General features: G+C 38.3%; 1 protein-coding gene across 1 annotated transcript in view; it reads left to right on the top strand.

The window, feature by feature from the left end:
* Positions 1–2364: 2364 nt before the first annotated feature.
* The window catches only part of HIVEP1 (HIVEP zinc finger 1), an 87078-nt gene continuing 65280 nt past the window's right edge, over positions 2365–24162 (top strand). The window contains 2 exon segments of the mRNA XM_007446416.1: positions 2365–2557; positions 18333–18386. Coding sequence (XP_007446478.1) covers positions 2365–2557; positions 18333–18386 — 247 coding nt within the window.

The following is a 24162-nucleotide window of genomic DNA, read 5'->3' as shown; positions in this document are numbered from 1 at the left end:
CTGCTAGAGCTATATAGACATTAATCAAATAAGTAAACATAATGTAATTACAGAGTGTGCTAATAGACAAGGCTAAGATACTGTAACTGAGAATAAAGTGAGGGAGCAGACTGGCATTTGTGGCAGGTGTGGCTGCGTGTGGAGTCCAGCAGGGAGGGGCATGAAAGGCACGCAGGCCTGAGCGGAGGCTGTGGCCGAGGTCTCAGTGAGAGGCGCAGGCTTGGACCCACTGGTGACAGTGGACAGTTTAGAGAGGTTTTTAAAGGGAGAATCAGAGGGCTCAGGGTTTGCTGGAATACTGCACCCTTAACAACAAAGGGTGGTTTGAGGAGTGGACACAGGGCAGTCTGCAGGCTGACTCACCGGCCCAGTGAACCCTGTGTTCCTGCTTCGCTGTGCACGGGACTCACATGTGTTTCTCGGCAAAGTTAGAAATTACTGAATGTCCTAGACCTTCATGAATATTGGAAACCATGGGTCTTACCGTCTGTGACTGCCAAATGACTGCATATTTAAAACCTGAAAGTTTTGCCGTGCTTTACCTAGCAGATGTGCTCTTGAGAGAGGTGAGAGCTCTCACGCTTGACTGTGGCATGCCTCGGGGCGTGCCCCTGCTTCTCCCTGGGTTCCTGCCCCTGCCGTCCCTACCTAGGTTTCTGTCCTCGCCCCAGAGATTTCTCCGTCAAGTGCAGCCGCTTGTAACACAATCAATTCTTTGGACAGCAAATGATTATCTTGCTTTTGAGTCACAATTGTGAAGTTTACAGATTACTTAAAGCAGTGCGTCCCTATGGTGGCTCCAGTATATACCCCAAATTTAACAAGTGGTAAGAGCAGAGCATTCCAGGCCCTTTCTGTGGCACAGCATTGAGGGAAGCCTGATGGGAATTCCTCTCTTTCCACAGCAGATAACTTCAACAGGCGGTTTAATGGTGCTATTTTAGTAAGATCGTCATAAGCGTAATTTAATGAACTTTTGTTAATAATAGTGAGTAAAATCGCTGACTTGTAGTTGCAACTTAAATGTTAATATTACAAGATTGTAATGCCCGTTTCCTCAGCAGTGATGATAAGACCTTTCTTTCCCCCACGAAATTAGGTTGTTGAAATTGTGTGTATCTGAGTGTGTCTGTCAGGGATTTCTACCACGGTAAAACGGAAATTCATTTTTGAGCCAGAACTGAGGCCTGTCGGTTGTGAAGTCTGTAGCCCAAGGGAGGACAAAGGGGCCAGAGGAGAGAGAGGCTGCGTCTCCTGACAGCTTCCTGGAGTCTTGTTTCTCCGCCCCCCTCCCCTCCTCCACTTCCCCACTCCACTTCTGTTGATCAGTTAGGTCAGTTATTGGCTGCTTCATTTTCCTCTGGGAAAAGACATTTTCAACTCAAGTTTCCATCCACTGTCATCCTCCCAGTGGGCCTGAGTAAAAGTAGTCAAGACGTTTTTAGTCTGGTCACTTGCTCTGAAGGATGTGAATTCAACCACGTTTGAACACGTGCTGTGTCTCTAGGATTGCATTTGTGATGTGGGGATCCCTTTTCCTACCATTAGGTAGCTTAAACATCTCAGAGATGGAAGAGAGATTTGCATGAGAATTTAAGGAATAAGTGAGACCCCAAGTAACAACGGGCAAATGGGATACAATTAAATACCATTAAATAGATGCTTTATTCCATACAGTAGTATGGAATAGATGAACTTCTGTGGGATGTGTAGGAAGGTAAGAAAGTGTTGCTTTTCTGGATTTATGCATAGAAGTTTCAGAGAGTTGGGATTTAAGCTTGGTCATGAAAAATTGGGAAGGTATGGATAAATGCCACAGGCCAGGATGTTGGGTGACCGTGATAGATGTTTATCATGGCGTTTATGATTTTAGCAGGTGATACAGGCCTGAAACGAGCAACCTCATGCACACACGTGTGGGCACATCCTCTCAATGCAGGAGGAGCCAGGGTGCTGTTGGCACACACTGTGGTGGCCCCCGCGGGGGATCAGGAAAGGCTTCAAGAGCACGTGGTGTTCAAGCTCAAACCTGAAAGATGAGGAATTGCCAGCTCGGGCAGGACACACCCTTTTAAATAATATGGAGAAGTATACAAGAAGTCCACATCCTGGAGGCCACGTGCCTGGGTTTCGGCGCGGCAGATAGGCTCCTCCTTATTAGCTCTGTGAAGTTTGCTTCCGTGACCCATGGTTCGCTCCTCTGTCAAACAGAGGTCAAGGGCGGTTCCTCCCTCCTGGGCAGGTTTTCTGGGGAGGGCTGAATGAGCAAGTACCACCCGGTCCTTAGAGCGGTGCCCGTACACAGCAAGCGCTTAGATTTTAGCTATTATTGATAGGTTTTTCCCCAGTAGGGTCAGAAGGACGATGAGGGCCTCCCAGGCAGGTGTGAGGGGAGCATGGGGAGGCGGGTCCCAGAAGGAACCCGCGAGTTTGAAGCCGCACTGGGGCCGGCAAGCTGCAGGTGGGCGTCCAGGTGGGCGCCCCCCAAAGGCAGCGCTGCTTCTGCTCTTAGAAGAAGCTTTTCAGGGGGAAGGATTCTTGCGATGCGTCTGGACAGGTAACGGACAGGTAACTTGTCGTTTCTCCCCCAGCTTTCAGAGATGCGTAAATGTGTTAACTCTGTTTTGCTGGTTTGTTTAACATATCTTTTAGGGAGTTTAAGAAATAGTTAACCTTATTCGCTATCCAAAATAATTGTATCCTGGGTATTCTCACGTGCTACAATGTTATTGAAAAGAGCTTTCAATCATGTTGAAAAGAGCTTTAAGTTTTCTCAAGCTCAGTTGTATTTCTGCGTGTTTTCACCGTAATTTGCCTAACTTGGTCTGTATGATAGAGTTAGCCTCTAAAACAAATGCCTGCAGATGATAAATGACCAGAGCTATTTTGGGCTTGACCAGATCAGATCCATACATACTAGGTTACAAGCCTAACTAACCACTGTTATTTTTGGCCAGAGTCCTTGCCAGTGAGGGAGGTAGCCAAGTACTTCCTTTGTGGAAAAAATGACATTTGTTCATTGTTTCCGTCGTGATGATTGCTGCAAACATATGGGCTTTTTTTTTTTACTGATTGGTTTGTAGAGATGCAGATTGGGAATTTTATGCATTGTAAAATTTGTCATAAATAAACGTTTGTTCGTAACCACTTAACTGTACTAAGGGCCCAATGCTATTATTATCTTCTGGGAGCTGTTATACTAGGTAATGGTGAAGACAAATAAATAGAGGTCATGTGCATGTACACGTATAATGGAGTGGTGGGTATATTTCAAACCGGGTAATAGATACATACACACTATATATTATACAAACACACATCCATTATAAACGTGCACTTGCAGACGTATACAAAATTGTATGAACTGTTATTTGATTCTTTAGGCTAATGGCCTCAAAAGTAATGTGAATGGTTCCCAAATAATTTATTTTCCTAAAATAAAATTTAATATAATGTAATCAGCAGATTTAATGATGTGTTTTCTAAGTGTTAAATTTGTTTCTGAAAATCAGTTTAGGGACTTTTTCTCTGAATGTGTTGGCCAGTGATAAAAAGCTAACTTTTAAGTTTGTGGTTGACCATTAATATTGTGGGTCACACAGGCGACCACCTATAGATTTCTGCACTTCTTTACATTTTGCCTTTGTAATGAACTAGGTCACTCAGTAGTTCACATCTTTTACATGTAAAATTGTAGCGTAGAATATTAGTAATTGGAAATTGTTATATGCTATATATTTTCTTCTATTTCTGTTTTTCTCTGTGAAACTATGAAAAGTTGGGGAACTGTGTTACTCTAGGCCAATTATGAACCTATAGCACAGAAGAGATAATAAAGATTGTTTAAAAGATGTAGTTAATTTAAACTTTTTGAGTTGGGATTTTTTTTTAATGTCCATTTTTCTTGTGGTTATCAAATTTTAATTCTTCCCTGCTTTTGAGTAGCCTTATAAGGTATAGAATGGTTAGGACTTAAGACATTTATCTGGTGTCAGTTTTAAGAGTATTGGACAGCTTACCTGCTGTGTGTCCAGCATGGCGTGCGGACTCAGTGCTTAGCACCTAACTGCCCTGCCCTCGTGGGCCTGCTGGGCTGGTGAGGAGTCAGACCTTAAAGCAAGAATTGCTCACGGTAAAATGAGGTGACAGCAGTGGCAGGGACAGTGTAAGGTGCTACACAATTACTTAGCAGTGGCCCCTGGCAGTCTTAATGAAGGACAGAATGTGAGGGTGTTTTAGTTTATTTTGACTGTAATTCCCACCATAAAGATCGTTATCGGTGGGTGATGACTAAAACTGTTAGACTTTGTCTGTTTTCACTTGAGTTGTTTCCCCTCCACCACCTACTTCGAATTTTTCATAGCCTTTTACCTTCTGATTCTTGCTGGTTAGGGAATTACCCTTTAGAAGGGATGCAGATTGGACTGTTTTGAGTTGAAAAAACAGACTTCTTAACTGACCTCTGCATATTTTGACTTAACATGTTGAATTGGATAAATTAAAGTGTAAAGAATAGTGGATTGCAATATTTATAATGGTATTATTTCTGATTGGTAAACGTCAAAATAGCCTCAGTTTGGAAGGAGGAGACAGGCATCAAGTAATTTGAAAGAATACAGAGTTTAAGTGAGAATATTGAAAAAAAGAATCTGAAAGTATGCATATATATTCATATGTATACATAGGTATCTACAGATATATGTGTGTTTATATGTATGTACACACACATAAGTAATAATATGTATTTTTTAAGCATATAAGTAAATAAGCACTTATATACTTTTAGGGAATTGAGGCATTCAAGTTTTATTTTTGATTTGGCTACACATATTTATACATACATACATACATTTTTATACATACATATTTATTTAAATAAGTAATACATCTTCTTCAGTATGAGTAATAAACTTAATTTTAAAAATTAACTCGTATAGAAGCATATACAGTTTTAAAAATGAGCATTTCCCCCTTTTCCTGCCCTTGCTCTTTATCCTCTTCTCAGAAGTAACCACCCATATTAATCATTATAAATAATGATTAATATTTGTAATCATTGTCACTTTTTCAGAAATGTTTGTGCAGACACGGCAACATCATTTTTAAAAATAGGCACACATATCCACAAAAAATTGAATTACATAATATCTACTGACCTGAACCTGATCTTTTTTAAAATTTAAGATTTTCATACTCCAAAAAGTCATTGCCCAGATCCCCGCAGTTAGAAGCAAAAATTGAATGCAAAATCCATAACCGTAGAAAAACGTCTACTAGTGAACTGATAAAGTTTGGCTCCACCCAAACCTCTTGTGTGATTTTAGGTACCCAGTTATTCTCACCCAGAAGTGTCTTTTTCAGTTTATTGCCGATTTTTAATTTTTTCTCTGATAGTAGTGTTATTTACAGAATGCACTTGAAATAGTGTGAGAACAAAGCACTTTCAGTGTTCCCTAGTTTGGCTTATACATATATTATAAACTCTATAATATGCTGTTTTTTTTTTTTTTCTTTGCACAGTCCACTGTCTTTAAAAACTGAAGAAAAATAAAACCTTTTTATTTGCCTTGTCTTACCCCTCCCTCCCTTCACCCATCTCTTTCTTCTTTCTCATAAATCATGGGTTTGCAATTTGTTTTTGGAAAAGGCCAGATAGTAACTATTTTAGGTTTTGCAGCCTCATACAATCTCCATCACATGTACTTCTGGTTCTTTTTTTCCCTTTTGTTTACATTTAAAACAATGCACAGGCCTTACACAGACTGGTTGTGGGCTGGATTTGGTCCACAGGCCATAGGTTGCTGGTCCCCACTCTAGATACATATTTTGTTGTCATTTCCCTTGAGGCCTAAATCACCACTTTTAGCATTGCTCATACAGATTTTCTCAACTTTTGTTTATCTGAAAATATCTTTATTTGCTTTTATTTTTAAAGGATGATTTTGCTAGGTATAGAATTCTAGTTTGACATTTTTTTCTCTTCAATTTAAAAATCTGTTGCTGCCCCCACCACCACCACCACCCCCCATCCCCAAGCATTCTGCACATGTCTCTGTATGGCTTCCTTTGTATTCATCCTCCTTAAGGTCCACTAAACTTCTTGAATCTGTAGGTTGATGTTTTTAGTCAAATTGGGGGAAAATTCAGCTATTATTTCTTCAGCTCTTCTTTCTCCCCAGTTTTCCCTCTCCTCTCCTTCTGGGACTTTAGTTACATGTGTGTTAGATTACTCGATACTGTTCCATGGGTCTTTGAAATTAGGTTCTTTTTCAGTCTTTTCTCTCTAGGCTTCAGTTTGATAATTTCTAGTGACTTGTCTTCAAGTTCACTAATCTTTTCTTTTGCAGTATTTCATTTGCTGTTTCATTTGTTGTTTTATTTTAGATATTGTGTTTTTTGTTATATTATTTCCATTCTTTTAAGAGTTTCTATATTTCTTCTGAAATCCCTCTACTCTTATCCTTCACAAAATCCATCTTTTTTTTTCTTCTGTTAAGTTCTTTACCGTATATATTATAGTTTAAATTTCTTGTCATTACTTACAACATCTTTGTCACGTGCAGGTCTAATTCTTTTTACTGCTTTCTCACTCTGTGTGTCACAGTTTCATGATTCACACGCCTAGTGATTTTTCATTATACAAAGAACAGTGTGGTTGGTTATGTTTTCTAGGCTCTGGATTCTGTCATCTTCCTCTAAAGATTGCTGACTTTTGTTTTAGCAGACAGTTGAATTACTGTTAGATCTTCTGAAACTCGTAGAAGATTTGATTTGAGGGTTTTCAGAGTAGTCTGTTTGACCTGCCCTGCTTCCAGGATGCGAAGTTAATTTTAAGGTGTGGCCTTCTGAGATTTCAGTGGAAATAACAGGGTTTTTACCTGGCCTGTCTATCGTGGCCGGACTTGAATTCCAAATTCTGTGTTCTCTGTACCAATACTGAAAGCTTCTGCTGATACTTTGCTCAGTTTTCTCAGCCTGCCTGTGTTTGCTTTCCCTCAAGTTCCTTGGTGTCTTACCCTCCACACAAGCAGTTCAAGACTCAGCCAAAGACTTGAAGGGCTTGTTCCCAGATTCTGGACTCTCCTCTGGGCCTCCCTTTTTCTGGGATTTACCTCACTCAATTTGTAGCTTTTGCAGCACCCCAGACTCTCCCTCTGCCTCCTCAGCCCAGTATACCTGCTGCTTTCTACTTGAGGCGTGCTCTTCACAGAGTGGTGGCTGGCTGCCCTTCTGGAAAGAGTCATTGAAATGTGGGTCTTACGTCATTTGCTTCTCGTCCCTCTAGGGTCAAATCCCATCCAATTTTTGCCTGCTTTTGGTCACTCTCCAGTACCTTCCTGTTTATTTATTTATTTATTTATTTAAATATTTTGTGCATAGTTTTATTGTGTTGATATGAGAGTCCCATAGAAGCCACTCTGCCCTTACCAGAAGCCAGAAGTTCTAAATGAGTAGATAATACATTCTTGCTATCAGTGGAAGTTTTTATAATGTTAAGCAGATGGTTGTCTAAAAGAGTTAAGAGACTCTGGGAAGCCTCCCAGGCTGGTGAGGTGGAGGAATCAGAGAGCGCTCTGATCCTTTGGTTCCTGAGTTTGCTATCCCAGGATGACGGACACCCAGTGGGAGATCTCACCACTACAGTGCTTTGCACTGTACGCCATTGTGAGCAGAGGTAGATTGATTATGGTGGGGTACGTACTGTGAGCGCTTTGCTTCTTTGTCCTTTCTTCCTGTTGTTATTGTGAGGGTATCATTGTTTACTGTACATTAGAGGTACTTGTACACTAATATGTTTTATTTCATTAGTGTATTATCATCTCCGCTAGAGCCTGGGTTCTCAAGGGAAGACACTGCATATAGCTCAAAGCTTTCCACATGGTAGGTGCTAAGGATGGAGTGAGATGTGCTGTGCCGCGCACAGTGCCTGCTGTATTGATACCAGTACTTTCTTCTTTCTCGTCTACGCGCCTCCACTCTTGCTGTTAAATATAATCAGGCTGGTAAACGAGGAAAGGGAACGGATTATTTGCTCCAATTGCCTACTTGTCTCCCCCTCTTTTCTTCATGTGGCGAAATAAAAATAGCTTTATACTAGTAAGAGATACATTGTTATATAATTTGGGGAGAAATTAAGAAATGTAACAGCTGAAAAAATAAAAACATGTTCATTATTACTGTGAAAACGTACCTTCGAATCCTCGTCCAGAATGCAGAACAGTGACAGTGTAGAGCAAGTCTTTATCAGAACCTGGATTTAGGGTCTCTATTGATCCTACGGTTCCTAAGATCGTGTGCAAAGAGCATGTGTGTTTGTGTGCGTGTATCATTCACTTCCTAGGAGAGGCTACACAGTGATCATATGGATTTTTTTTTAATAGGGACATTCTGAAGTTTCATTTTCTTCTTAGTAAACTAGCTTTTTCTTTTTTTAATTGAAAAAGTGATGGATCGGTATTGGAACAGTATTGGAGTAGGATGGAGATGTTCTAATTTTAAAACAAAAAAAAAAGACAGTGTCCGTATAGTTTTTGTGTCATTTTATTTTAAAAAGTGATGTGTGTGTGTGCGTGTGTGGGTTTATGTGTGTGTGTGTGTGTATGTGTGTGTGGGTTTATGTGTGTGGGTGTGTATGTGTGTGTATGAAGTGTCTGTGTATGTGTATGCGTGTGTGTGTATTTGTATGTGGATGTATATGCGTGTGTGCGCATGTTTGTGTGTCTGCGTGTGTGTGTGTGCCCACAAATGTGAAAAATGACTTGGAACCTAAGGTGCCAGTATGCCCAGGTTAATTTGGTTGAAATACTGTTTCCTTCTTGTACCGTATATCATTGTTTAAATTTCAGATCTAAAGTAAATCTCACGATGTTAACTGATTCAAACGGAAAAGAAAGTTAAAAAATACAATGAAATATATGTCTTTCTCACCTGGTTCCCTTTCCCCAGGGGTGACTGTAAACACCAGCAGCAGTGAGTGATTTAAGTATCATTTCCCACGCACACACACAGACACACAAACACACCCATTTTTATATTTTGACACAAATAGATGTATACTGTATACATTGTTCTGCTCCTGAGGTTTTGTTTTTTGATTTGTTTGGGTTTTTTTTTTTTAACTTTGTATCTTGGAAAGCTTTACAGTCTTCAAATTCTTACCCTCCCCCTGCCCCACCAAAAGGAATTAAGAACACTGGATATCATATTTCTAGAAATCATTATTTATTCTTTTTATTATCCTTTTCAACTTCGGTGTGTACAAACCGGACTCCTAGTGGTAGCTTAGAAATTATTTAATTTCCTCTTGGCTCCAATTATGTCTGGGGGCAGTGACCTTGATTAAAGGCCTACTGTGTGCTCGGCCATCAGCTACTTAGCTTCGTTTCCTTCCCACTGTTCTATATTGTTTCTGACTTGTGGTTATTATTGGAACTATAACACTAACAATACGTAAAGAATACCTTGGTGATTAGTTTTTTTAATTTTCAGACTGGGCTCCTTCTTTTGTCCTTTTTTTATACTTTTGATTATGAGAGTTTCAAAATGATTACAAATAGAATGGTGTGATAAACCTCTGCTTACCTATCATCCAGTTTAGCAATTCACACCTGATAGCCAGTCTGGTTTCCTTGCCTCCTCTGGGCACGTCCCCTCCCATAGTGTTTCAAGACCTCAGATATAGCATTTCATTGATATGTTTTTATTATATAAGCTCTGAAAGACAAGGAATATTTTGTTCACATAATCACAATACATTTATGAAACTGAAGAAAAGTAATTCATAACTGATCATATTAATGATCAGTTATCCTATCAGTGTTTAAATTTCCAGTTCTCTGCAGTGATGCGATTTTTTAAACATTTTGTTAGAATCGGGGCAAATAAGGTCCACGTATTCTGCAGTTTGATGTGTCTTTTATGTTTCTTTGATCTATAGGTACCATTTCCAGTTCTCTTTCTTTGCAGATTATTTGTCAAAGAAACCAGGTTTTTCGTCTTGCAGAATTTTTCATTATTGGTTCATTCTTAAATGGTCAAATATATAAATAGATTTGCTTTAAGAATTGTTTCAACTGGTGGCTTTAAGTTTCCAGATATTCTTTAGGTATCATCAGATTATATTTGAACGTGCGTTTGTTGGCTAACATCACTATTTATGGCTTTCAACCTACATTTGCAGGTTTGAAATATAGGATGCCCTTTGAAATAAAAACTCACAAGAAAAAATAAGACAAAGTAGATAAAATTAAAGACAACTATGAGAGGTGCCCATAGCTATGCATCAGATAATGACTGTATTGTGTCTGCTAAATTCGTGGGAGGGGCTCAAGGAGGAATGTGGATTCCTACATTCATGGATCCCTAGTTGCTATTCATCAGTGCTTTTATTTGTCCTTAATATTGGTCAGTTCTTCCATTCCCATGAATAACTCTGTCTAATTTTTACCGGTCTCTAAGACCCCTTAACATAAACACTAAACTCCTTTTTCTTTGTAGACAACCATGCCTCTTACCTCAATAAAATTGTGAACGTTGGATATGAACTCCCTCTAACGCATCCTCTTCTCGTCAGCAGACTTCACCCAACACACCCTTCTCCTTCTCTTCCCTCTGACCTCAGGGGGTCGCCCTGGGTGTTTCCCTATTCAGAACCAGCCCTCCGCCCAGACTTGACGCTGGCCCCCACTTTCTTCAGTGCCTTGCCCTTCACATCCCACACTCTCGCCTGTATCTTTACTCCCTTTTTATTGGTTCCTTCCCTTGGGTTTATAAACATCTTTGAAAAACACATCAAATCAGACAACCCACCCTGGACCCTATGTTTCTCTCTGGGCCCCAAATTCACTCTCTTGTTTTTTGCTGAGTGTTTTGAAAGACAGTTCTGCTCTATTCTGTCCTCCACCTCCTGTCCCATCACTTTCTCAGCCCTCTGCCCTCCGCCCTCTCATTCCACTGCAGGCTCCGGGAAGCATCACCAGGATCTCTTAATTGCTCAATCCAGTGAAGCTTTTTCAGTCTTTATCAGTTGCATCACCTACTGATTTGATCATGAAACACTGTTTTCTTGACTTCTGTGGCCAAATTGTTTTTGGCTCTCCTAATTTTTTTTTCAGCCATTCTTTTCTTTTCTTTTCTTTTTCTTTGTCTTTTTCTTGGGTTTCTCTACTTCTCATCCCAAGGATTCTTAACTGGAGGGTAGGTGGCCCATTAAAACCACTTGTCAAAGCTTTCAAAACTTATACAATCTGGGCCACCATTCCTATAGTTTCTGATTCAGTAGGTCCTTCTAGAAGCCTATAATATAGTTTTTCCTTGATATTCTATTATATGAAGGTACCATGATTTACTTAACCATTTCTCAAGTATTCAACGCATATTTATTGAGCATCTACTATATTCCGGGTGTCATCGGTTATTTAGGGTTTTTTCGGTTATGAAAAGTACTCTGATGAATAGCCTTTGTTCCACTCCTTTCATAGCCTCAGTCTAGATTTCCAATAGTTGAATCAATATGTTAAAATACAGAGATGGGTTTCAAGGATCTTGATGCCTGTGGCCAAATCACTTCATAGAATAGTTATATTTTTGCTTCCACCTACCCTGTGGTATGGTTTTAGCAACCAGTTATGTAAGACGGTAGCTCTCAAATCCTGTGTGCTTAGACCTGTTGTCTCCGGATTTATGCTGCAAACCGCTGGGAGTGCCTGACTCTGTCTTGTTTTCTGCCTCTTTGCCTCTCCATCCTCCTCATGCTCCCCTCCCTGAATTTCCTCCTCCTCTAGACAAGATCTCTCCTTTTCTTCTCTGCGTACTCAGCCCATGTAATTATTTCTTCCATGAAGGTGTTGCAGGATCAGTCTTCCTATTTCCAAGACAGCCGCATTCACACCCTTCAGTGTTCCCCTAGGACCCCACGGACTTAGTCACACAGTTACTGCGTGTAGAGGGATTGCCCATTTACTTCTACAAGTTCCTACCTGTAAGATTATTCATCTTTGTGTATCCTTAGGGCTAGCCCACAGGAGCTAATCAATATATTCTGAACTGAATGAACCATTCACTGTATTAATGTTTTTATGTTTTAGAAACCACCCAGAGTCTTTCATATGATCTGGAAATTTGGGATTTAGAACCTATAGCCAGCCGACATATTTTTAAAAAATAATTTGATCGCATTTTCAGGGTTTTTAGTTTTTATTAAATTTAAATAATATTTATTTTTATATTAAAATATTTATTATAGATGATTGAGTAATTGAAGAAAATAGAAATAACATTAAAACTGTTAATATTCTACCCTCAGATAATCATTACAGTTGAGCCTGTTTCTTTATAGATCTGTGTGTGTATGTATATGTACGTGTACATCTATGTGGCACAAAATGTTTTTACATAATACACTTTGAGCATTTTTTCTATCAGTAAGTATTTTTTAAATATTTTTAATGGCTAAATAATATTCTATTGTATGCAAGTACGTAGTTCTTTAACTAGTCCTTTATTGTTTTACATACATGTAAAATTTTCCTCAAGTAATTGTTACTTTAACATAAATGCTACCGTAAATACAGCAATAGCAATTCCTTTATTGAACAAATATGTATTGAGGCTCTAGTGATCTAAGCACCTATGTACTCTGTTGAATAAGATATAGTTTTAATGAAGAAAGCGGGTGAGCATGCAGGCTCTCGGAACATCCCGTGATGAATGCTGCTCTGAGCCTTAGAACACTGTGCTGGGGGCGCAGACCAGGGCCTGGGGGAAGGGTCAGGGAAGGCTTCCTAAAGGAAGTGATAGGTTATTGGCTAATTTCTCTGTTTTGGGGTGTTTATTAGAATACCACTTCGTTAATATGATGAAGCATATCCTTTTTTATTTATCGTGGAGGGTTTTTTGTTTTGTTTTTGTTTACACTAGAGATAGGTGTTTTAATCAGGTACATGTTGGACATTATTTAAATTACCTTCCCCCCACCCCCATCCTGTCCTGTTACAAATGATAATAACATGCTTCCTAATACTGAAATGTCTTTGCATGCTTATTGTACACCCTACTTGGATGTGGCTTTCTAATTGTGGAATGCACTTCTGGATGTAGGTTGTTAAATCCATATTCATTTGTGAGGCTTGTGTGGAGTGTTGATTCTTCTGCCCCTGCAGTCACATTTTGATATCAGGGTTATAGCAGCTTTTAAAAATGATTTAGAACACCTTCTGTGTTAGCTTGTACTCTGGGATAGTTCAGGAAATGCTTTATTCTTCAAAATTGGTAAGAATTTGATAATAAAACCGTCTTGGCCTTTAACCTCTAAAAAAGTAATTCTGCGTTGTTTTCCGGTAACTTTCTCAATCATCCCTCGTTATTCTAGTCGAGTTTTTCCTCTTCCTGGATCAAGTTGAGTAATTTTATTTTTTTCTATAATTTTTACTAGTAACAGTTTTCAAATTCATGAGTGCCGAGTTGAGTCTCTCTCTCGTTTTTTTTTTTTTTAACTTATTTCAAGCAATATTGTTCAGTTTGAAATATTACTAGTCTAGACTATCATTTTCGGCATTATTGTAGAGTCTGACTCCCTGAAAGACATAGGTCTAGAGATAGGAAAGATGTGCAACTTACAGGTTAAAACATGTTACTTATAAAGGTAGGTTTCCTTAGCTGATTTAGTAGTGAACATTGGGATCATCATTCAGACGACCATGCCTACGTGGTTATGGGTATTGGATGCATTTTTAACATTACGTCATTGTCATATATTTAGTCTTATTGAAATAGCTCTAGCAGTTACCGGTGAGAACAGGGGGCTTGTACTGACGTGTGATGAGGGACATGGGAGTTAGGCTTATTCAGTAGTAAAAATAGTGCAGTCACATATGGTGATCTTTTTTCAATCAGATGGTATCTCTTTCAGCCTTTTACAGTTCCTTAGGATCTAGTTCATAAAATTTACTGTTAGTGTTTCCACTTTATGTTTTTAGGGCTCAGTGAAGAAAGAGAGCCTCTAGGTGTCGGAGCAGAAGTTATGGGCGCCTGTGTCAGAACAGCAGGAGAGGAGGATGAGCTACTACAGTTAAGGGAGAGATCATTTAACTCCTTGATAATCTAATGGAGTGATAAATAGTTGATTCAGGTGCTTTCAGTGCACTGATGCAATTTCCCAAATGTAGGAACCATTTATAACATTAAGGAAGATAAAACGCCAGGCTCTTACGTGAAACCACCTAATGCCAGTTTCAGTTTGTGTGCAGATACTCCTTTTTCAGAATGCACCCGTGCTTCTGTGTGTCACTTGGCAGGTTATCGTCAGCATTTTTAAGACCAGTAAATCACTCAGTCCGCCTTACTGTCGTTGTTACTAATGATCGCCAGACACATAGCTGTGGAGAGACGGATCCTACCTGCAGGGGTGGTGGCACAGAGAAGGAAGCAATGGCTCTGAGGAGGGTGTCAGAGCCGGTTTCCTAGAGGAGGTGACATCCTGAAGGGATGGGGTGGGAGGGCAGCTAGCTGGAAGAGTCTCAGGGACCTGAGGGAGCCTGCGCCGGGGTGTGGCTGGAGCTGCAGAGGAGGGAGTGGGATGACAGACAACTGTGTTCGCTGCACAGGGAATCAGGCTTTATATTTACCGTCAAATTGATGTTAAAATGCTTGTTTAAGAGGTAGAATAATCCGTAAGCTCCTCCAGGGGAGCCATTCTTTCAGCTTTATATTTCTGGTTCTTCCTTTTGTACCTGACACCAGGTAGACATTCAGTGCGATATAAAACCCTCGGCAGTTGTTGAACCAAATCCTAACAATTTAATGAGTTGGTCCCCAAAGCTATGATGTACGTACTGAGTCGCAGGGCTCTTGAGGAGTGGTGACGAGGATCTGAGATGGTACAGGAGGCCCATCGCCCCCACTTCACCGCAGGGTGAAAAGGGTCAGAGAGCAGGCGCTTGCTGTGAGCTCTCATTTGAAGATTGCTTTATTTTTCTAAATGATTTGTTTTTAATTATCTAGTCTTCTTCCCAGAACCCCAAAAGAACGGTGGTTTCCTAAGGGCTCCAGGACTTTTTTTTTTTTTTTTGGCTGAGTGGTTTCAGATTATGCTCCACAAATCAACATTTTTTTCTTTATTTACAGTTATTTACCTATGATGAAAACAAAATGTTTTGCATTGTTTTCTTGTACAAACAAAAGTTTTAAAATACGTAAGGCATTAAACAAGATTGTTCATAGCCTTTACCGTTAACAAATAGTTTCTGTGCTTTACCAGAGAAGAAAAACTGTAAGAAGGTGTACATTTTTAATAGTTGCAGAACCAAAGTCTCACCTACACTGTCAGTACCCTTCCTCTCAGCCTGCCACTGTTTCAGCCATGGGCCCTTCTGGATCTTAGGGACAATTATGGATCCATTCATGTGTTGCTGGGATCTTTTCCAGGTAACAACTCCAAGTGTATTTAGTAAAAACTGAATTAATTAGAATTACATCTTAATTTAAATAAGGTAAGAACTCATTACAGTAAGAATATGTTCCTTATTTTAGATTTACCACTGGTGTGAATGTCAATTTTGCATATATATCTGTTTTTATTTTTAAGCAACAGAAAAACTACTGTTTATTTCTGAATGTGTAGTCTTTCTGAAATTATTACCTCAGATAACAGTGACACTGGGGAGGGCATGATGGAAGATGTCTCAGAATCTGAGATCCCATTATAAACCACACGCAACCCCCTGCCAATCAGGGCTTACGATGAGATATGTCCTGGCTGGGAAGTGTTGCCCTTGGTTGAGAACTGCTCTTTCTATCAGTGAGTTTCAAGCTGCCGGTTTGCTCCAGCAGTGGGTTGTGAAATCAGTGTATTTGAGCAAGGCAGCATTTTCCATTTTTACTAGGAAAGGATAGAAATTAGAGTAAGTTGGGTAAGTTGGTTTCTCAATTATGTATATACATAATATAGATACACATGTGTAATTGGTTGGAATGTAAAAATATCTTTCTTACTCTGGGTCACAGTGAAAAAATGATAAATGTTACTTTTAAATACTAGTGAATTGCCTTGTCTGAACCAATTAAGAGCATATAATAAATGAGTGTTTTCTCTGTAGTTTTGGAGAGTGTCTTTAAAACATCGTATTTTACCAGGAGAATTATAAAACATAGGTTAACTATAAACAGGACTTTTTCTAAAAATTGAGGCAAAATCTTATAATGGCTATTATAAAGCTCTCTCACTGAAGATTGTATTTACCTATTGAACTGAAGCTCCAGGTAAAGGCATTTAAGTAGATGCCTATACCTCACACACTAGATATCCTAAATCTACTGATTTATACACAAATGTAAATTGAGGTCATTTTTGCAAGAATTTGTTATGTTAAAGTACAAATAGAAGGTGGCCAAACCTCAGTATACTAAATAGAAGCTATTCTTTAAATATATGTCAAGTCATGAGTTTTTGCTGCCTTGAGCCCCAGTTGGTTCTATTAATAAAAAGTTGTTTTATTGTGTAATGCCAAATTATGTGTGCATAAACTCTTAAACACAGTCATTACTACTATGAATATATGTACTATATATGTATATATTATTTATGGTTCTCAAGTTTGGACAAACTGCTGGCATAGAAATAATAGTGCTTTTCGTTTTTACGTTTCTCAGAGACTGTATATTTAACATTTATTTACATTTTGAATGTCTCCAATGTACTTAGTACATTTTATTTTTTGAAAAAGTAGGCCTTGTCTTTTTGTTACTTGTATTAATACAGATTTCATCCGCACATTTGGAATTCTCCTCTTGAAGTAAAAGTACTGCTAAGTGCAGGATCTACTTTCTGCATTTCATAAGGGTTTTTAAAATTTTCAGTACTGTTTCCAATTTCACTCATCATTGCATGAGAAATAACTAAAGTTTGTAAATGAGAAAAAATTGTATTATTTCCAAAGATTGTCTCTTCTCCCCTCACATCTTATCCTGGATCTGGTAATTAGCAGGAAGCAAATAGGACATTGCTGTGGGGAGTGCATTTCTCAGGATGAAGATTTAGTTACGATTAACCATTGCTTGTTTCCTTTATTCTGATGCTTCCCCCCACCGTTGACATGGCAGGATGGATGGATCAATATGCAATTGAAAGAAGTTTGATCAGTAAATCGAAGGTTCTGTGGATTTCTCGCTTTTCTGGAAAGGCTGATGGGGAAAAGGCAGATAGAACCAGAGCTTGAAGGGCATATGGTGGGATCTGTGCCCTGTTTAGCTGGGGAAGGATGCCATTTTGGAGGCTGCATCTTCCATGGCCAGTGGAGAGCATCTGGGGAGCTGCTGGTGGATGCTGGGAGGCATGAATGGCTGACATACCAATATTTTGAAAGCATTTAAACTGTACGCCAAGGGACTATCTAAAATGTTGCATAATTATGGTTACTGTATTCATTTCAGTACAAAATAGTACCCTAGGAATTTTGTTACTTTTACCATTATAATTAGCACTTAGACCACTGTATTAAATTTGGAATTGGTTGCTGTCATAAACCATCAAATATGTATCTCCTTATAAAATTTAAATTAATTGTTACCAAAGTAGAACATGTGCTTATTTACAAAATCTAATTGTGCTCAAAGCTCACATGGGAGACCTACAGCCTCTGGGCCACGTGCCTCCCTCTCCCGTCCACTCCTGAGGCAGCCATCCCAGCTCTTCGTTAGTTATTGCTTCTTTCAAAACTGCGTGCATATATAGCACTTCTGTAGTCATTAGTTTTATCTGGTATCTCTTTAATGCAGTATTCCACCCTCACACTCCATGGATAACCATTCTGTAATCAAGGGTTGGCAAAAGTGATGGGTATTGTGTTGCTGCTCTTCAGCCCATCATCTCCTTTATTTTTCCATCCTTTCTTTTATTTCTTCCATGTTTGGCTTAGGTCTGAGGCTATCTGTGAACTTTGCTTAGATTTGTTTCTAAGCCAGTAGGCATTTGCTGTATCTCTCTAATAAAATCTGTGTGTCTTCATAAAGAAAGTGTTATGTTTACATACCTCTATTAATCAGCTAAACATTTTTACGCTGTGGTTCAGTATTTAAAATGCACTAATTACTTGCATTGTGGAAACAGTTGGAAGTAGTCCTTGTGACTAAGACATAATTAAAGTTGTAAGTATAATTTTTCAGAGGACTTTATTGTTACTTTAACAGTTTACACGTATTTGTTTCATAAATGATTCATTCAACAAATATTTATTACTATGCGTCAGGTACTGTTTATACGTAATATATTTGTTTCACTGTATTCTTATTTGTGTATGATGAATTGACTTCTAATTTTTTGTTGCTGTTTTTCGTAGACAAAATTGAAGAAGCACAAAAAGAACTCAATGGGGCAGAAGTGTCAAAAAAAGGTAAATTAAAATCAACCCCGGTATAGGCTTTATTCTTGCAGAGATTCCTATATAAATATCTTATTATTGTATGTAGCCTCTCTAAATGAATCATTGTAAACATATCCCAAAGTTAAAAATCGCCTTAAACAGATTGATACCTAAAAGTCTGTGGACTTTGCTTTGTGAAATGTTTTAACTGCATAGCATATTCTGTAGCTGTTTCCCACATGTTACTATTTTGCTGGTGGGAATATGAAAGATTGTTGCAGCTTTTCTGAAAGTCCTGTTTGGGAGACTGTCCCACAGCAATCAAGTTACCAGTATAATGAGTACTGATGGTACTGTGTTCCCATATGTGTGTGCATATGTGTGTTCACGTGGTGCAGTATTCTTTGTGAAATGACAAAAACCTAAGACAACTAAAATAACCCAAATGTTAGTCATTGCCGGGAATAATTGCATCAGTTGTAGTACCTTCGTATTTGGCGATGTTATGCAGCTTTTAAAAAATGTTAATTATTTCAGTTGACTGTGGTGATTTGTTGCAATGGTGAGAGAAGGGGCAGAGGAAGGTGATTAACTTTTATTTATCTGGATTTTGTTCTTTCACTCGTTATAATGGGTAAATTTTGTGTAAAGAATAAAAAACTTAAAAGCAAAAATCACTTTTCATCACAGAAAGCACACTGATTATTTTCCCAGGTAATACGAAAAAATGCTTTCGATGTACAACAGCCTGTGGGAGGGGAGGAAGAAAGGAAGGTGGGTAGAGTTCCAACACTCTCTGTTAATGCGTAGAATTCAATAGAAGGATCTGCGGTTCTCTTTATGGCATTTAGATTTCATGATTTTTTATTGCTTTATCCTTGTTGTATCTTCTAATTACAGTGGGATATTTTGGCAGAGTAATTTAGCTACGTAGGATTCCAATGGAAAGTCTTTTTTTTCAATCTAGTTAGCTTCCTAACTAGGTATCATTAGTGGAAATAATTTCCGGTTGTCCAGCTTCTGTATCCCTTGGACCAGCCTGTGAAGTCTCCAGGGTTGTTTGGGGTTTGTCTGAGTAGTAACGCTGTGATGCGCGGACACCTTAAAGTGTCTTCCTTCTTTTTTCTCTCCCCTCACCCACCATGGGATCTCTGGGAGGCCCATATCAAATATGACCCTTTAATGACACTCTTGCAGAAACACAAGTCTAAGAAGAGCAGAGAAGTCACCACAGCCACGCTGTTCCTTTGAAAGGTTGACTGAATATCCCTTCCCACATTGCTGAAATCATGAAGCATTTGAGTCACTCAGGCTATAAGAACCTAACAATTTAAAGTTCTTTGTCATGGTTAATCTTTTCCGCATCTCCTGAAGGTTTAGAGCTGCTTCAGTTAGGAAAATAAATGTGTTCTTATCTTCCTTTTCCCTCTTTCCTGCCCCTGTGGCAAAGAGCTTTAAAAACCATGAACTAAATGTCTGATAGGAAGGAGGAAATGGAACAGAGGTTCTAGAAAAAGAAATAGGATAATGAGGTTGAAGATAGTCCAGTGGGCTGCATTTGGCAGGCTACACTTATTTAAGACCTAGGATGAATACCAAGTGAGCATTGTTCTGTGCAATTCACTGCCTAGAATTTCTACTCAGCTTTCATTTTTACATACGCATTCTGGGCAAATTAAAGATAAAATAGTTTTCCTCCAAAATATAATTGAGGAGTAACATCAGTTTGTCTTTAACAACATGAGGTAAAATTTTTGAGTAGTAAACGTCTTGAGATTTCTCAGGTCTTTGCTTGCTAAGCTGTCTGTTTGATGAAAGGAAATTCATTTCTTTTGAATTTTAAAGTATATTTGAAGAATATACTTTAAAAATTTAGAGTTATTTATTGTTTTTATTGATTAAGATAAGTCATCTAGAATAGACCACTTTTTCACTATTTTTTCCAACATGCTTTTGGTTATTTCCCCCTGAAATTTTAACTTTTTCTACATCTGCCTTTTTTTCTACATTGCTCACGTTTCTAAGGCTTCATCTCCATTGAAGATGCTGTGGTCCTTAACCTATTCAAGGTTCTTTTCCCCCCCCCTCTTCTTTTTTTAACCATTAGGACAAGTAACTAATTTATCTTCAGAAGCATTTAGCATACCGGTAGGCTCTTAAGGAAAACAAACCTTGCTTATTGGTAGATTAAAAAAGATATCTTTCCTGTTTTCTAACATTTTAAGGAAGGATTCATCTGTTTAGTATAATACGGTGGCAAAGAAACTGACTTGGCTCATTATACACCAATAGAATAAAGAAGTGCACTAAATTATGGTAATATCCTTTTTTTATTCTTTCTCTCCGCTTATGAATGAAAGTCAGATGACTAGAATGTGATTTAGTTTGATTTTAACCAATTTGGGGATAAATATAGCATGCAACATTCATACAATTCTCTATAATGTCCTTATTTTCTTCCTTACAGCACTATTTACTTGGTCTGAACATCCACTGTGCTTGACACTATTTCTAAAATTATTGCACGAGATTTAAATAAAATAAATAGTGAATGTCACAGATGTAGTGATGAATATGTATGAAATAAACTGGGAAGAAATAAATAGATCAGTTAGGAAAGCTTTTATGTGCTGTCTCATGAATAAACTTTAATACTTTGTTTTAAATTTTTATCACACAATATTTGACACATAAAATAATACATAAGTATATGTAATATATATTATTACATATGTAATATATATTATCACATACATTTAATACATAATACTTAGTATATGTAATATGCATTATTATAAATCATAAGAATAACATGGTAATCTTTGATTCCAATACCCAATTTAAGAACTGGCACATTGCTAATATGTACTGTTGTATCAGCCTATGTGCTAGTCTCCATTTCATCCCACTATCTGCTTGGTAGAGATATTTAACTGTTCTTAAGTTTGCATCATCATTTTAGTGCTTCTTAAAGATAACTGTGTATTCTCAAAACAATATCCTTTTTAGTTTTGTCTGAGTTTGAGCTTTAAAAATAAAATTATATTATTTGCAGTTGTAAAAATTGCATTCTTTTTTATGGCTTAGTGGTATTCCGTTCTGTGTATATGTATTCCACATCTTCTTTATCCATTCATCTGTTGATGGACACTTAGGTTGCTTCCATACCTTGGTAATTGTAAATAATGATGCTGTGAACATTGGGGTACATGTATCTTTTCAAATTAGTGTTTTTGGTTTTTTTGGATATATACCCAGGAGTGGAATTGCTGGGTCATATGGTAGTTCTATTTTCAGCTTTTTGAGAAACCTCTGTATTGTTTTCCACAGTGGCTGCACCAATTTACATTCCCACAACAGTGTACAAGGGTTCCCTTTTTTCCACATCTTCACCAATATTTGTTATTTGTGTTCTTTTTGATGATGGCCATCCTGATGGGTGTGAAGTGATACCTCACTGTGGTTTTGATTTGCATTTCCCTGATGATTAGTCATTTTGAGAATCTTTTCACATGCCTGTTGGCCATCTGCATTTCCTCTTTGGGAAAATGTCTATTCAGTTCTTCTGCCCCATTTTTTTTTTTTTTTTTTTTGCGGTACGCTGGCCTCTCACTGTTGTGGCCTCTCCCGTTGCGTGGAGCACAGGCTCCGGACGCGCAGGCTCAGCGGCCATGGCTCACGGGCACAGCTGCTCCACGGCACGTGGGATCTTCCCGGACCGGGGCGCGACCCCGTGTCCCCTGCATCGGCAGGCGGACTCTCAACCACTGCGCCACCAGGGAAGCCCTGCCCCATTTTATAATCAGGTTTTTTTTTTTTTTTGATGTTGAGTTGTATGAGTTGTTTATGTATGCTGGATATTAATCCCTTATAGGTCACATCATTTGCAAATATTTTCTCCCATTCAGTTGGTTGTCTTTTCATTTTGTTGATGGTTTCCTTTGCTGTGCAAAAGCTGTTAAGTTTAATTAGGTCCCATTTGTTTATTTTTACTTTTATTTCCTTCACTTTAGGAGATGGATCAAAAAAAAAATACCGCTGTGATTTATGAAAAAAAGTGTTTTGCCTGTGTTTTCCTCTAGGAGTTTTGTAGTATCCAGTCTTACAGTTAGGTCTTTAATCCATTCCGAGTTTATTTTCGTATATGGTATTAGAGAACGTTCTAATTTCACTCTTTTACATGTAGCTGTCCAGTTTTCTCAGCACCACTTATTGAAGAGACTGTCTTTTCTCCAGTGTATATTCTTGACTCCTTTGTCATAGATTAATTGACCAAGTCAGTGTATTTAATAATATGAGATTATTCGAGTTTTCTTTTTTCTCTTCAATCAGATATTTTTCTTATAATTTATCCATTTTATTAACTATTCACATTCATTGGCAAAAAGTCATTCATGGTGGGTTTCCCGGGTGGCGCAGTGGTTGAGAGTCCGCCTGCCGATGCAGGGGACACGGGTTCGCGCCCCGGTCCGGGAAGATCCCACATGCCACGGAGCGGCTGGGCCCGTGAGCCATGGCCGCTGAGCCTGTGCGTCCGGAGCCTGTGCTCCACAACGGGAGAGGCCACAACAGTGAGAGACCCGCGTACCGCAAAAAAACAAAAAAAAACAACAAAAAAGTCATTCATGGTATTCTCTTACTCTCTCTCATTGCTGCTGGATCTGTAGTTGTGTCTCCATTTTCTCACTGTTAATATTGTTCATTTGTGCCTTTTCTCTCTGTCTTGATCAGTTTTGCCAGAGGTTTGTCTGCTTCACTCCCCTTTTATTGTACCAACTTCTGAGTTTCTTGATATTCTCGTGTAACATGCTCTCCCGTTTCATTACATTTTTCTCTTTATTATCTTTTCCTCTTTTATGAGCTTATTCTGTTATGAAATTTCTTAAGTTGGAAACTGGGCTTATTCGTTTTTAAGTCTGTTCTTTCCTGTTAGAATCATTTAAAGCTATTGATTTCCTCGTAGACCTTGCTTTAGCTATATTAAATATGACCTCATGTTTGCTACTTTCATTAATTTCTGTGCTGGTTTCTTCTTTCACTCTCTTGATAGAATATTTTTCCCTTGGGGATGGTTGGGGACTTTATTTATTTTTTTGTTAGTGATTTCTGACTTAATTTGCATTGTTATGTTAATTGATTTTTAAAACCAGTTTCTATTTCTAAAATAATTTGCTCTCTGTTTCTGAATACAGTATAGTCGAAAGTTTCAGGGAATGTTCTATAAAAATGCTCCTAGAATTTATGTTAGAAATTTAGAATTCAGCATTTTACAGATAAATTCACCATTTTACAAAGATGGAAAAGCTGAAGTTGAAAACTGTTAAATAACCTTATCCCAGGGACTGCAACCATAAAGTGGCATGAGGACTTTTCTAGTCTGTGTTATTCGAATATTATTCTGCATCATAACTGGATGAGAGCTGTATTCTAGTGATAGTTGAATCTGTAGTACAGTTAGTCCTGTTCTAAATTAAGCCTTTGAGTAAACAGATCACCTTTTAAAAGAATATTGTAATGATTCAGGAAAAAATAGGAGTCAAACAATGGGTATAGAAAAAGGTGGAGATTTTAGGTCAGCTTGCAATGGGATTTTTTCATATCATTCTATCTCAAACAGCAAAATCCTCAAATCACCACCATAATACCTATAGTTTCCTTTTAGCAGCCATCACCCTGAAATTATATACTCTAGCCACCAGAAAATTTTTATTTAAAAAATAATTTCAGTTAGTCATCTGTTTTACCATGTATATGAGACTAATGGGTCCTAAGGATATAAGCAGTTTATGGCTTAAGAAATACATTA

The sequence above is a fragment of the Lipotes vexillifer genome, unplaced genomic scaffold (assembly GCF_000442215.2).
Source record: "Lipotes vexillifer unplaced genomic scaffold, Lipotes_vexillifer_v1.1 scaffold1154, whole genome shotgun sequence".
Lineage (NCBI taxonomy): Eukaryota > Metazoa > Chordata > Mammalia > Artiodactyla > Lipotidae > Lipotes > Lipotes vexillifer.
The sequence above is the reverse complement of the archived record's forward strand: the minus strand, read 5'-3'. Positions and strand labels throughout refer to the sequence as shown.